Raw genomic sequence first — 13,610 nt, forward strand, 5'->3', positions numbered from 1 at the left:
CAGTCAGGGCTGGTTTTATGTTGACTTGACACAAGTCAGCGTCACTTGGGTAGAGGGAGCCTCCAGTTGAGGAAGTGCTTCCACAAGACTGGCCTGTGGGCAAGCTTGTAGTGCATTTTTTGTGACTGACGATTGGTATGTGAGGACCTGTGCCACTGTGGGTAGTGCCATCCCTGGGCTGGTGGTCCTGGGTTTTAAAGCAGGCTGAGCAAGCCAGGAGAAGCAAGTCAGTAAGCAGCACGCCTCCATGGCCTCTGCATCAGTTCCTGCCTTGACTACAAGCTACAAGCTGTAGGATTAAATCATCATCTTCCTCCCTGAGCTGCTTTTGGTGTTTACTTCAGCACAGAAATAGAAACCATAGCACAGACCTCCATAAGTGCATTGTTCTGCCTGTGCACAAGCATGTGTACATATGTATGTGTGTAATACTTTTCAATTAAAAAACAATTTTTTTCTACCCCTAAAAAAAATCCACACAGGAACGAAGTCAATTAAATTTTATTTCAACCAAGAATATAAAATACATGTAACTTATCGTAGCTGGAACTGTCACTTTGAGAGGGATGGCTGGGTAACTCCAGAGCAGAAGCCCTCAGGTCTGAAGAGGCAGCACACCCTGCATCCCCAGAATGGGCTCCAGAGGGCAGCCGCCTGGATATACACATCACAGCAGAGCAAGGAGAGCCATGGCAATACCTACGGTCATACAGAGGGGGTGCGTGCAGAAATGACCGAAAAAGATAGACAGGTACATTTCACAAATAGGAATTATCAGAAATACAAACTAGTTTAGAAAGGACATACTGTATAACACATATAAAAAGTACTTTCAGCTGTTATTAAAAAGGACACCTTAGTCCTGGCTTTGTATAATGCTTTTAGTGTCTACCCAGACAAAGCTTTAAAAAAATTAAATAGTCTTAATTTACTCACTATAGGTGATAACAGTGCATTAGGTATTTCCCGCATCACTCCCTACCAGCAACAGCTTAGAGGAACAAGCACCTCCTTGGGTACAACGCACTTTTCAAAGTCCTCAAACACTGACCTTTGGGGTTATGATATTCATGACTATTCTTGATGATTATGGGGACCTAAACTGCTACATTTTGTAGAAAATTATTACTTGTACTTGACTCCTTCAAGCCTCCATTAAACCCAATGGCTATCTACCACCTTTCTCCAGCTCCTGGGGAGCAGCACCGGGCTGAGGTCACAGCTTCCCTGCTAGTTTTCCTCGGTGTGTAGCTGCAGCAACACACTAACAACAGCAAAGCAGGCTGCAAACCTTACTCTCCAATCCCTTTTCCCTCTAGCGACGAAAAGAGCATCATTTCAGAGGCACAGAGAACAACTGGCAAGTCGCTGCACCAGGCACGAGGCAGTGAACTTGAATGCATGTGGGTGCCGTCAGTTCCCGTCTTAAAAGTATTCGTTATGCTAGAGTGAAGTAGTGCAGAGCGTCAGAATTCTAAGTCCTAAAGTCTCAAAAGCACAGATATAAAAATAGACATGTCCTCGATTTCTGCATCTCACTGCATGGCTACTTCATCAAAAGGATTGCTTCAACCTCGTAATACCAGCCCAGCCCCAGACTACCTTACTTTATTTAAGCTAGCCTGTCCCAAACTCCTGAATCCTTTCCCCCAAACACCCCTCCAAAAAGCTACCTCTAAAAGTGACTTTTAATATAAAAAAACAGAAACCTTTTTAACTCAGTCCTTCGATACTTCCCTAGACTTCGAGGTTCCCGTAAGTTGGAGGATGCCTCCAGGTCCCTAGGGGACAAAATAGTATCCAAATTTCAAAGACGAATGCAATCGTTTGGAGGCTCACCAAGGTCAATTCTACCCTTAAGAAGATTCACAAGTCCCACAAGAGGTCCCACCCCATGGACTATGGCCTTAGTGTATATGAAAGGCTTTGCTTCCTTTACAGAGAAAGGAAATGATGAACAAGCACAGGTATGCATCACTAACCCTGAGGCAGGAAGAGAAGAGCAAAGGGCCAGAAGCGGTGAGGTGATGGGAACCCCGCTGTGCATACAATTGAGTTTTCTGGCTATGTCCTGGAAAACACTAGACTGGAAGGTCCCCGGTGTGTGTCACTTTTACTAGGGCCGTCCTATGAATGTGTAAGTGCGTATTGCCAGAATTGTGTATTCAGCTTGCATACAAAAAACTGTTAGTATTTTGTTCTACACAGACTGGGGCTAATGTCTTTTATTAAACATGAGCTCACTTGAGGGCAAGAACTTCTATTTTTATTGTGATTTCCTACAACCACTTGGTAGAATGGACTCTATCCATAAGTGTCCCCAGTTGCTGCTGAAGGCTGCTGTGAACATTTCAAATGTGCATAGATGCCTTTTGTGACAGTTAATCACCGGCTTTCTCCTCAAGAGGTCAGAAACATACCTGCTTCCCGTTAACACTGTTTACTATAAAATTCAGAGGCATAGGTATCCAAGTGGGTTCAGAGTAAACAAAAGGGCCTTCATATCACAAGACATTTCTAAGTCAATCACGTGGCACAGACATCCCACATGAGCTTGTCACTGGATTGACTGTAACAAGGAATGTGTCTTGCTCTCTGCTTTTCTGCCCGGCAGAGCATGGAGCCTGTAAGGGAGCAGTGGCCCTGGACACAGGCTCCAGGGTACCAGACAGAACTTTACATAGGTAGCTACATTATGCAGGAGGCTGATTCTTATTTTCTAAAATACAAGGGCTAAGAATCCATGGAGCCAGTCAGAAATTCCTCCCAGTGAAACATGTCGATGACGTCGTCAGTCTTGGTACACATGCCACTATCCAACCTTTATTACTATTTAGAAGCATTATTATGCTGGAATCAGCATGGTCCTGGCTGGCCACAGTATCACATCAATAGTGCAAAATGTATACTGGCTTCTAAAATCTTGTTTTACTTGAATATGGACCCCAGAGTATCATAACCAGGTAGATAAGTTCACAAGAAGAGTTTTTAAAAATGCATATAGTTTGCATATACAACAACTGGCTATTTTTCTAGCTCAAGAAACACTGAAAACAAGGCTGGCGCTGCTAGTAGCATCAGAACAGAGATGTTCTCGCCCCCTGCGCTACAATGGGGGCTCTAGGCCTTTACATTTCCTCTTGACTCTGGAGAGCGAGGGATTCCTTAGAAGTAGCTAAAAAAGAACTCCCCTCTAATTCGTAGATCATGGAAATGCAAATGCTCACCTCAACTACTTTACACTATCTGCCCATAGTTTTTAGGCACAATTATTAAGTTTTCTCCTAGGGGCAAAAGAAAGCATTCAGTGCAATAAAAAAAGATTCTTGACAGCGTTAAGTCTCAGTAACAACAGCAAAATTATGCATACATAATACATACTTTGAACATGGATAAAACCTAAAATTTTAACATGCTTTAAAAATAGTCACTCTATGCCTAATGTAAATACAAAAGGAGAACACTGCAGATGAGTGAACAGGCTTCGAGCTGAGTATACTGGATTATGTAAGAAAGTCACTCATGCTGACCCAGACGTGGAGGGACTGGAGGGACCAAGGCTCCTTTGGAGAGGCCGATGCTCCTTTGAGGGGAAGAAAGGTCCCGTGATCAGCACGACTCCTCTGCGAAGCCCTGTGCAGTTCACAGTCTTTTCAGATTTCCCAGGTGGGCCCCAGAGGACCACGCTCCATCAAAACTCTTGAACCTCTTTAGAGGAGACTTAGCTACATGAAGGTTAAAATTATAATTTTTAATTACTGAATATTATTCAGAATATGATGCTTCTGGGAACTAAGTTCCTCATGAATGATTATATAAAACCACCAACTACTTCAGCTCTTCACAGCATGAGCACAGCAGCTGCAAAGATCAACACTGGTTTGGCTGTGGGTACCCTCTGTCCCACGCTTGCCTTTACTAGACCTTCCCTGAAAGAGATAAATAAAAACCTAACAGTAAAGTACTTTGGGACAGCAACAGTTTCTTTTTAAGACTTCCAAGAGCAAAGCAGTTAGTCTGTAAAGACTGTGTAGTGCTTTAAAAGGTGCGTGACTCATGTTGTTCAATCAGTTCATGAAGTATAAAACTATACACCACGGAACCCTGTTCCTAAAACATTGAAGTCCTAAGAAAAGATAAATTACAATGATTGCTACAGCGTGAGAAAGGTGCACCAGGAACTCCTTCAGAAACTGCTGAAGGATGCAGAAGTGCTGGGGCAGATCAGAGGCTTCACCAGGGAAGTCCCAGAGAAATTCATGCGGGAAGAGGGCTGGGGACACTTCACAAGATCTTCTTCCTAAGTCAACCAAGAAGAGATATTCATCCTTCAGAACACTCAGTAGGCAAAGGTTTCCTCTCTAGTGAGCTTTGTATGGCGGCATCACAGTCTTCATTCTGGGGCTCTTTGCGATGCAGATCCCGCCCTGCTGGAGGCTGTGCTACGCTGTCCTGGGCAAGCAGAGGCAGTGGTCAGTACCGGTGGGCCTGGTGAGACGGGTGGTACTGCGTGCTCTGCTGAGATGAGGCGTAGCCCAGTGTGCTCTGGGACTGGGAAGACCCTTGAACGCTGCTTTGGTAATTCAGGCGAGAACTGGAGTGCTAGAAAAACCAGGAGAGTGGGGGTTACTGACTGCAGGGAGGGGCTCTGTCCAACCACAGCAGGACAGAGAGGTTCCTGACTGCGATCCACAACAGTTGATATGGTCTGCTTATCTGAAACAACAGCCTGCTTAGACTGTAGCTACCCTGGTTGGTGTTGAATCTGGTTGTGCAGTGGGGAGGGTAAGCTATACTGGTAAAGAAAAGCAGACAAATTTAACCTTTTAAATGATTAAGATTTGACAATGAAACAATTAATTTAGTAAATGAAAAAATGGCATCCATAAGATATAACTGCATACTGTTAATTCTCACTTTCATAATTGGTTGGGACTGGGAAATCACTCTAAGGCAGAGTTTTTGGAGGCAGAAGCTAGGGACATAGAGAACCTGCCAATGAGCAAACCACCAAGGTTGACAGGGCAGGCTAGCAGTAGGGAGGTATTATAAATGTCAGGTAACATTCAAAACCAAACATTCTCACCAATAAATCTTATTTCCCATCTAAAAATTAAACAAAGCAATTTGTTACACGACTGGCCTCAAGAGACCAGTCTTCAGAGACAGTATAACACTGTGCTTATACAACTTTTTAAAGACAATATTTTCTTTGTCAATATGAAAAAAATGCATCTTTCTCTCTCTCTCTCTCTCTCTCTCTCTCTCTCTCTCTCTCTCTCTCTCTCTGTGTGTGTGTGTGTGTGTGTGTGTGTGTTTAAGGAAGGGCTGTCCTAGAACTCACTATGGAGGCCAGGCTGGCCCTGGAACTCTCCACAACCTCTCTGCCTCAGTCTCTCGAGTGCTGAGGTCCCAGGGTGAGCCACCATACCATGCTCTTCCTTCTGAAGTAATAACCACATTTGCTTATACTGAAACAGCCCAAAACCTCACCCATGGAAACTGACAAGGCAGAGTCTCCTCACAGAATAGTCCAATCTGAACACAAGGTAAAAGTAACTCAGAATCGAATACAAGAAAACAGAACACGATATGCTTTAAGACAGTGTGCTCAAACAACCCTAGAGGTTTCACTCCCTATAAATCCTAGAACCAGATGTGAGAAGTCTTTTCCCTTTAGCTTCCTTAATTAGTGGTACAGCCATAATTTCCTTTCTGTCTGAACACAAGAAGCATATCTAGAGTTAACACAATTTCAGCAGGACTTGCTTCTGAGAACTGTTGCTTAGCCTTCGTCATTTCTCAAGTCTACGTGGCTACCGACTGACTATTCCCTCCAGTAAGAGCAATCGTTCTCAAGATTTGTCTCTACTCTAAGTGTTCTTGAATTTGTCCAAGAAGACACTTACCTAAGCTGTGGCCACTACGGATAGGATACAGTTCTGATATTTTGTTAAGCAGCCTCCCACCTCCCTCCCTCCTCTCCTTGGGGCGTTAAGATAAACAAGTTACAATACAAAATATCTCACAATTGCATGAAATGTTATTAAAAATCTTCCCTTCCATGTAATGCCAGAAACATAAACATCTAGTTTTTAGGTCAGATTCTGGAGCTAAGAACTATATAACTTTAAGAGAATTGGTTAAAAGTCAATTTCCCATTTCATAAAGTATCTTTATACCAAAAAGGAGTAGTCATGGAGTACCTGATAATCTGGTGGCATAACCGGCCCGCCCGAGCTTGCACCCGAAGGCCCAATGCGAGGCTTCTTGTTTGGAGGCACCTGGGTCAGGCCGGAGTCCTGGCTGTGCTGCAGTCCTGCTCCAGCGCCAGCCCCGCCGGCCGTGGCTCCCCCTGCTGTCCCATTGGTTTGGGCACTGCTCTGCTGTGGTGGAGGAGCCTGGGGAGGGGCTGTCGTCTGCTGTGGGGGGGCCGTGGGCTGCTGATGCGGATTCTGCTGCTGTGTCTGATTCTTTAAGAGGAGACGGGAGGGGGAGAAAGATTCGAGATTTATTGTTAAGTCAGACAAATGGAAAATGCACTTCACTACTTGATACACATGTGTGACTGGTGACACACCTGGGGTATAAACTGGTCACATGGGGTGACTGGAAAGAATGGAGATGGGTAACCGCCAAAATGCATCATTCCCAAAGACTAACATAGTGAGCCCTGAATAGCACTGTGTAGCATCTCCAAATGAAACCAGAGCAGTGCGGAGTGGCTAATATTCCCAGTTAGCATAAAGGAATGGAGTAAGGCCCACGAAAGCAAAGCAGGGTGGAGACAGCACTGGACAAATAAAATGAGCAAAAACTAGGAATAAATGGGCTACTAAGATAAAACAGGAAGTTCGATTTAAACTTCAAAGTACACCTTCAGTCTCCAGACTCCCACAAAGAACAACATAAACATGTTAGATGAAAGGTGGGTAAAGGCAGAGACCATCAAATCATGCCCCTCAATTATCCTTTTGTGGCTCTTCCGCTCTGAAAGTCAGTGGTGCACGGAGCTTTTACCTTGTCGCCCTTCTCTTCTGGTTCATCTTCATTAAGGAATTCTCTTTTGGGGTATGGAATCTGGCAGCCAGCAAACACACTAACCATTTAAAAAGAAATACATGTTAGCCAGGCAGAGACAGATGGATCTCTGTGAGTTCAAGGCCAGCCTGGTCTACGAGTGAGTTCCAGGACAGGCTCCAAAGCGACAGAGAAACCCTGCCTCGAAAAACAAAAAAAAAAAACAAAAAACCAAAAACAAAACAAAACAAGAAATACCTAAAATGTGTAACTTTATCACCTTACTTTAAAATTAAAAATTCACTTTTTCTTTCTTAACATGCATCCTATACTTTACCATGACTGGTGTTTGCTGGACACCTTCCGAACAACTTAACTAAAGCAGTAAGGAAGGAGTAAGTCAGCAGCTGCCCCTCCTGCAGACTGCCACCTCACTGCTGGACTGCTGCTGGCAGGCTCACAGTACAACACACAACTTCGTCTGCACTACTCACTCCATCAGCCCCAAACTAAACTGACTTTGTTTTGCTTGAACATGAAAATAAATTTCCCTTTCAGGAAAAAACAACGTTTTCTAATATCTACAAGCCCAGAGCACGAGCTTGGAAAGGGGGAATGGGCCTGCAGGCTGTCCTGTGCACCCATGGTTATGGGTGTGGCTTGTGCCTGAGCTGTGTCTGTTCTCTTCTGGCTTTCATCTAGGAAGCTGGTGTGGGCCTTTCCCTGAGGAGATGTTCTCTGTGCAGTCTTCACGAGCAAAGCAGAACAAGTCAGGGAAGTGTTCCCCTGGCATTCAGCAGCATACAACACCATCCAGTTGGAGCGAAGACCATGGAGAAGAAAGGGTACATACTCTAGCGTGGGCAAGGGGTCCTCCTGAAAGTAAGGGTCCTGCAGAGCCTGCTCTGAGGTGATCCTCTTCGTTGGATCCATGGTAAGGAGTTTCTGAAGCTAGAGCAACAAATAAGAAATGTGACAGCCCATGAGAAGACTGCTGACTTTTGTATCAATGTCTGACACAATGGACCTCAAATACATCTTTTACACACTGATGCACACACGCATGTGTGTTTAGAGTAAACTCTTCCACATGGGGTCCAGGGATTGTGGATCAAAGAAAGTTGTCAAAGCTTGGCCCTTACCTATGAGTCTTCTTGCTAGCCCTCATATCATTTTGCCCTGCTCACTGTACAATTAGTAGACTATTTACATATTTATGAAATTACCATTAAGGTCCCTTAAAATTCTTTTTTTCTGATATGAACCATTTAAGAAACTAAGACTAGAAGTCAAGGATGATTCTCAATAGAATAAGATTTAATTTCTCAAGCATCCAGCAATTAGTGTCTCTGTCTCTCTCTCTCTCTCCCCCCCCCATTCTCCTTTTCATAGTCCCTCCCCTCCATCTTCCTCTCCTTCCTTTTCAAAGGAAAAGACTAGCTGGGACAATTCTGCAGTAGACAGGAGGAGAGGGGCTGACCAGGTACCAGCGGGGAGAGAGCACTAAGCTTTCCCCCAGTAAGGAGTGATTGAAGCCCCCTTCCTTAAGAGAGGGCAGCCTGAGGGTTTAACTGCTGCTCAGAGACTGAACTGGTATCTGATAACAGCAATGTCATTGGACTCTAACCCATCAAAAAAGCCTTTCTTGTCTTTTGATTAATATGGATTATTAATCAATATTAATTAAATAGAAGATTGTGATATGTTAAATTGTGGATTTATTGATAATTTCCACTCTAGAATTATGGCATTAACCTGATAATGTTTGTAACGGCTTATAAGGTGTTGAAAAAGGTTTGACGGGTCCTATAAATGTTTGTATTTAATTGTGGATTTATTGTTAATTATGATATTGACCTGGTAATGTTTGTAACTGCTTTTAAGATGTTGAGAAAAATTTGACATGCCCTGTAAATGTTTGGTTTAATGCATATGTTAAGAATTTTAGATGTTGATACAATATAAGCTGCTCTGAACCAGCCGAAGAAACATTTTTAACTCAAGTGATCCTCCTCTCATTTAAATAGGAGACTATAGTCTTTAGGAGCATGGTTATTCATGTAACATTATGATTTCTCCTGACAAAACAGTATGGCTCCAAGATAGAGCCCAAAGGTATCTCTCTCCCTTAATTTCTTTTCTTCACAGAGGTAGAGATGGGTTTGAAGCTTCTCCTCCCCAGGTGCCTAAGGCAGGAGCTCACATAATTAAGATTCCTGTTTCCAACGACGGGTAAATTTGGGTAAATGGAGAAGTCTTTGCCTAAGGCAGATGTGATAATCTGTCCTATGCTGAAGCACAGGTTTTATTAAAATTAGTAAGAGGGAGTGGATTGTAGGGGCATATTACACAGGCCCATATTTCTACACTGTATGGCGGCCAGGATTTCAGACCACAGCCTGCACCTGCCACACAGGAGGTGATCACCTAGCCTTTCCAGACAAACTGACAGCATCCTAGACAAAGGGTCAGGATATGCTAATGGTGCTCTGCTCCTTCTTTGTAAATTTGGGAGGATGCCTGGGAAAGAGGTGTTAACTCAGTCTACATGACAGAGCAGTCATAGATAGGAAGATGTGACAAAATGAGCATAGAAAGGTGAGGATGTGACCACAGTCAATCTCCCGGCTACCTAGGAAACAGAATGCTAATGAATTTCACCCTCAGATTACATTTTGGCATAAAAGCTGTTTGGAGAGTAAACGCGGGTGAATTTTCAGGGTGTGAACTCCGGATTTCATGAGGGACCCCTAAAAACTCCCGATAAAGTCATGTGAGTTGTGCCTCAATAACTCCCATGCCTCCCCTCTGGTCTGAGAAAAAATTTATGTAGGGGCTGGACCCTGATACAGGAGGAACACCCTGCTGTCAGTGGGAAGAACCTACCAGGAGGAACACCTTGCTGTCAGGCTTGACCTTGTGTTTCTCCATGTACTTTATGAGGCTACTGTTGGCGTACCTGCAAGGATAGGAGCACACATGATTTGCATTCCTAAAGGGCAGTTCTAAGGCAGGTTTCTATGTGCAAACACATTACTTAATACCAACACATTATGAAAAAAACAGTTGTTAAACACGACATGTCAGAGTTTTTAGTGCTATAGACACTTTGGGAATGCTTATGTGTAACCATTAGAGCGGAAAAATACTTCTGTCTTGAAACCCAGCAATGGCTCTGAGGCATGCTCCCCTTTAAGAGAAGGCTTGCTTGGTGTCTGCTTGGTACTGGAGATAGTGAGTAGGTCATGCACGTTAGGCAAGTGCTCTCCAGCAAACATCATCTTCCTACACCTTTCTCTTTTTATTTTGAGACAGGTCTCACCAAGTTGTACAGACCTTGAACCCACCCTTCTGTCTCAGCCTCCTGAGCAGCTAGGGTCACAGGCCTTTATTATCAGGCCTAGCCTAGAGACACTTAAACATGAGTATCAGAACATACAAGAATACTCTTACTAGCATTTCTACAATATAAAACAAACAAACAACAACAAAAACCCCACCAATCTCCAACCTATAAACAGCCAAACATCCACCAATTAAAGAAACAGAAATATTAGGCAAACGAACTGTTAATATATTCAGAGTAAATGAAATGTTATAAATATGCAAAACTGAATAGGGAAGATGAATGACAGCATTTACATAAAGCTCAAAGACATATCAAACTAAATAAATATCAGAGATAAAACTGTGGGATTACAAACACAAATCCCGAGTCCCCAGTCTTCCTTCTAGGAGGGAACAACAGAGAGGTACCCAGAGACATCAGCACACTAAGTAACATCCTACTTCTTAGGCGAAGAGGTGAGTGGAGAGATAGTCATTCGATTATTCTCAGTATACAATATTTCTATTATTTCCTATGTTTGAAATATTTAAAATGTAAATGGTCTCAAAACACACACACACACACACACACACACACACACACACACACACACCCCATTGTCAGTGTTTGGATAATCTCCCTTTCTGTCTTTTATTTATTTTTGAAGCAGAATCAGTGCTTCTTAAAACTGTTTAAATAGGCCAGGTGGTCGTGGTACATGCCTTTAATCCAGGCACTCAGGAGGCAGAGGTGTGGGCAGATCTCTGTTAGAGGCCAGCCTGGTCTACATAGTAAGTTACAGGTCAGCCAAAGCTACATAGAGAAACCTTGTCTCAAAAATCAGCCAAAACAAAAACCCCAAACCACAGAAGTGTTATAGAGAGAGGCGCTGGGGAAAGAGCCAGATGGCTCTCAGAGGGCCTTTGCTTTATGTTTCTATCCACAGGCTCACAGTGAAACCAGGGGGATCTTTTGGTTTTGGCTTTATAAAATTAGAACCAGTATAAAAATTCTATGTTTTCACATTTAATGTTGTCTAATTAATATCTCCTTTATCAAAAATTCTATAAAATTATTCTGAGTAACGACAGTGCCTACTGATCCAGAGCTGTTTCATCACAGCTATGAAATGTATGTCATTATGGGCTAACTTGACACACATGCCAAGGATATAATACTGCATGAGAATCGGGGACTGCTACTAGACCCTGGCTTGGTTATTTCTCTATCGTGTGCTTGTACCAGCCTGCTTTCCATAGGATAAATGCTTGGGATAATCAGGTCAGACGCCCTTGTACCAGTCTGGTCTTCACAGGATAAATGCTTGGGATGATTGGGTCAGATGTGCACATTTTGAAGGATCTTTGTTGGTGTTGTGTTGCTGTGGGTCTTTTGTTTTTCCTTGACAAATTACTAGGGAATCAAACTCGGGCCTCACACATGTTAGGTAAGCATTACCACTGAGCTACAGATTCCTAGCAACCAGAACACATTATTTTTGATTTTTAAATTTGTATTTATTTTATGAGTACAAACGGGTATTTTGTGTGTGTGTGTGTGCACACTACATGCAAATAGTGACTTGAGAGGCCAGAAGAGGGTGTTGGGTCCATTGGAATTGAAGTTACAGATAGATGGTTGTAAGCCACCATGTGGGTGCTGAGAACCTAACCAGGCTCCTCTGTAAGAGCAGCAAGTGTTTTTATTTACTAGGTCATCTCTCGAACCCTATTTTTGAGATGGGATTTTGCTATATTGCCTAGGCTAGCCTCAAGACTGTTTTAGTCTCTTGGGTATCTGGGATAACGGGGTGTGCTTCAACATCACCTAGTTCAGAAGTTACATTCGTACCAAGTCTCCAAAAGCACTCACACTCACAGAAGAACAGAAGCACTTACAAGTGTCTGTTTTACGGTACCTTGGGCAACACTGTACCCTGACAATACTTGGGGACATCAGAGAATTGATGGACAAAGCAGGTACTGGGTTTGGTAATAACAAGAAGACTTATGTTTACAGAGAAATCATTTCTCTCTCTGTCTTAGGGCTTCATTGTCCAATCAGCTGTTTTCCTGAGTTAACACTAGATGCTAGGTTGTCTCGATCATAGAAAAAGCCCTGTATTTGCCTTACTGATGATGTCTTGGTTGCAACTATTTTATTTATTTATTTATTTATTTATTTATTTATTTACTTACTTACTTACTTACTTATTTATTTAGTGTTAGAGTTAAGATGAACTGTTTACTTTCCAAATTATCCTCTTCTAGTAGCTGAACAGATTGCAAAGCAACAGAAACTTTCTAAGTATTTATCAAATTGTGTTTATTTGAACATTCAGGTTTTCAAAGTAAGTTCCACAATCTCCTTCGAATGTATTCTTTCTCTCTTTTGGCTTGCTGGGGACTAAATCCAAACATCTTTCCAATGAGCAGCCTGACTCCCTCAACCTCGCCTTGCTTTCTAATGAGCTACTTGGATTTAGAACAATTACAAAAACATCTACTACCATTCTTAGCAATTCATTTGCAAAGTATATTGGGAGTACTTTTTCTCTGATAAAAGCAAGTTAATATTCTTTTACTTTTGAAATAATATTTTATTTGAAATAAAATATTTTCTAGACCATTGTTTTCAACATATTTTGTTTTAGTGATTTCTGTTACTTGCTGTTGCTTTGTTTTGAGACAGGGTCTTATTACGTAGATCTGGCTGTCCTGGAACTCCAATATGTAGACCAAGCTGGTGTAACTCAGAGATCAGTCTTCTTCAGCCTGGGATCAAAGGCCTGTACCACCACACCCAGATTGTGCAGCGACAGAAACACCATAGAAAGGCCACTGCAGGATTGCAAGCAGAGCACACTGGTGTTCTGACTATACAGGTAAGGTTTAGGGGCAGAAACAATCAAAGCATTTCTAGAAGAAAGCACTGAGGAGACTGCTAATCATATGGAATGCAGAGAGGTAAGGGGAAGTCAAATGCCTGATGGTGAGACAGAGGATCTGCCCCACAGGGTTTGAACATTAGGTGAACCATGGAGCTATTTCTTAGGACATGAAATATAGGGCGCCAAGGTTCAGGATTAGAGAGCAGAGTTTTATTTCAGGCTGAGATTCCATTGGTGATTGTCTCAGTTAGGATTTCTCTGCTGTGAAGAGACACCATGACTACAACAACTCTATTTACAAAGAGAAACAGTTAATTGGGGGTGGCTTAGACTTCAGCAGTTCAGTTCATTATCATCATAGTGGGACATGGC

At 42.7% G+C, this 13,610-nt stretch overlaps 1 protein-coding gene across 5 annotated transcripts in view; it reads right to left on the reverse strand.

Annotated features, from left to right (window-relative positions):
* Nucleotides 1-485: 485 nt before the first annotated feature.
* Nucleotides 486-13,610, reverse strand: part of Cdk19 (cyclin dependent kinase 19) — a 154,400-nt gene continuing 141,275 nt past the window's right edge. For all 5 annotated transcript variants that reach the window (XM_048424946.3, XM_048424950.3, XM_048424948.3 and 2 more), the window contains 5 exons: nt 9,907-9,979; nt 7,874-7,971; nt 7,021-7,099; nt 6,207-6,473; nt 486-4,602 (listed from right to left, as the gene is read on the reverse strand). In XM_048424946.3, coding sequence (XP_048280903.1) covers nt 4,474-4,602; nt 6,207-6,473; nt 7,021-7,099; nt 7,874-7,971; nt 9,907-9,979 — 646 coding nt within the window. In that variant the 3' untranslated portion in view covers nt 486-4,473. The remainder of the gene's footprint in view (nt 4,603-6,206; nt 6,474-7,020; nt 7,100-7,873; nt 7,972-9,906; nt 9,980-13,610) is intronic.

Source organism: Myodes glareolus, chromosome 1, assembly GCF_982192425.1.
Source record: "Myodes glareolus chromosome 1, mMyoGla1.1, whole genome shotgun sequence".
In the NCBI taxonomy this organism is placed as follows: domain Eukaryota; kingdom Metazoa; phylum Chordata; class Mammalia; order Rodentia; family Cricetidae; genus Myodes; species Myodes glareolus.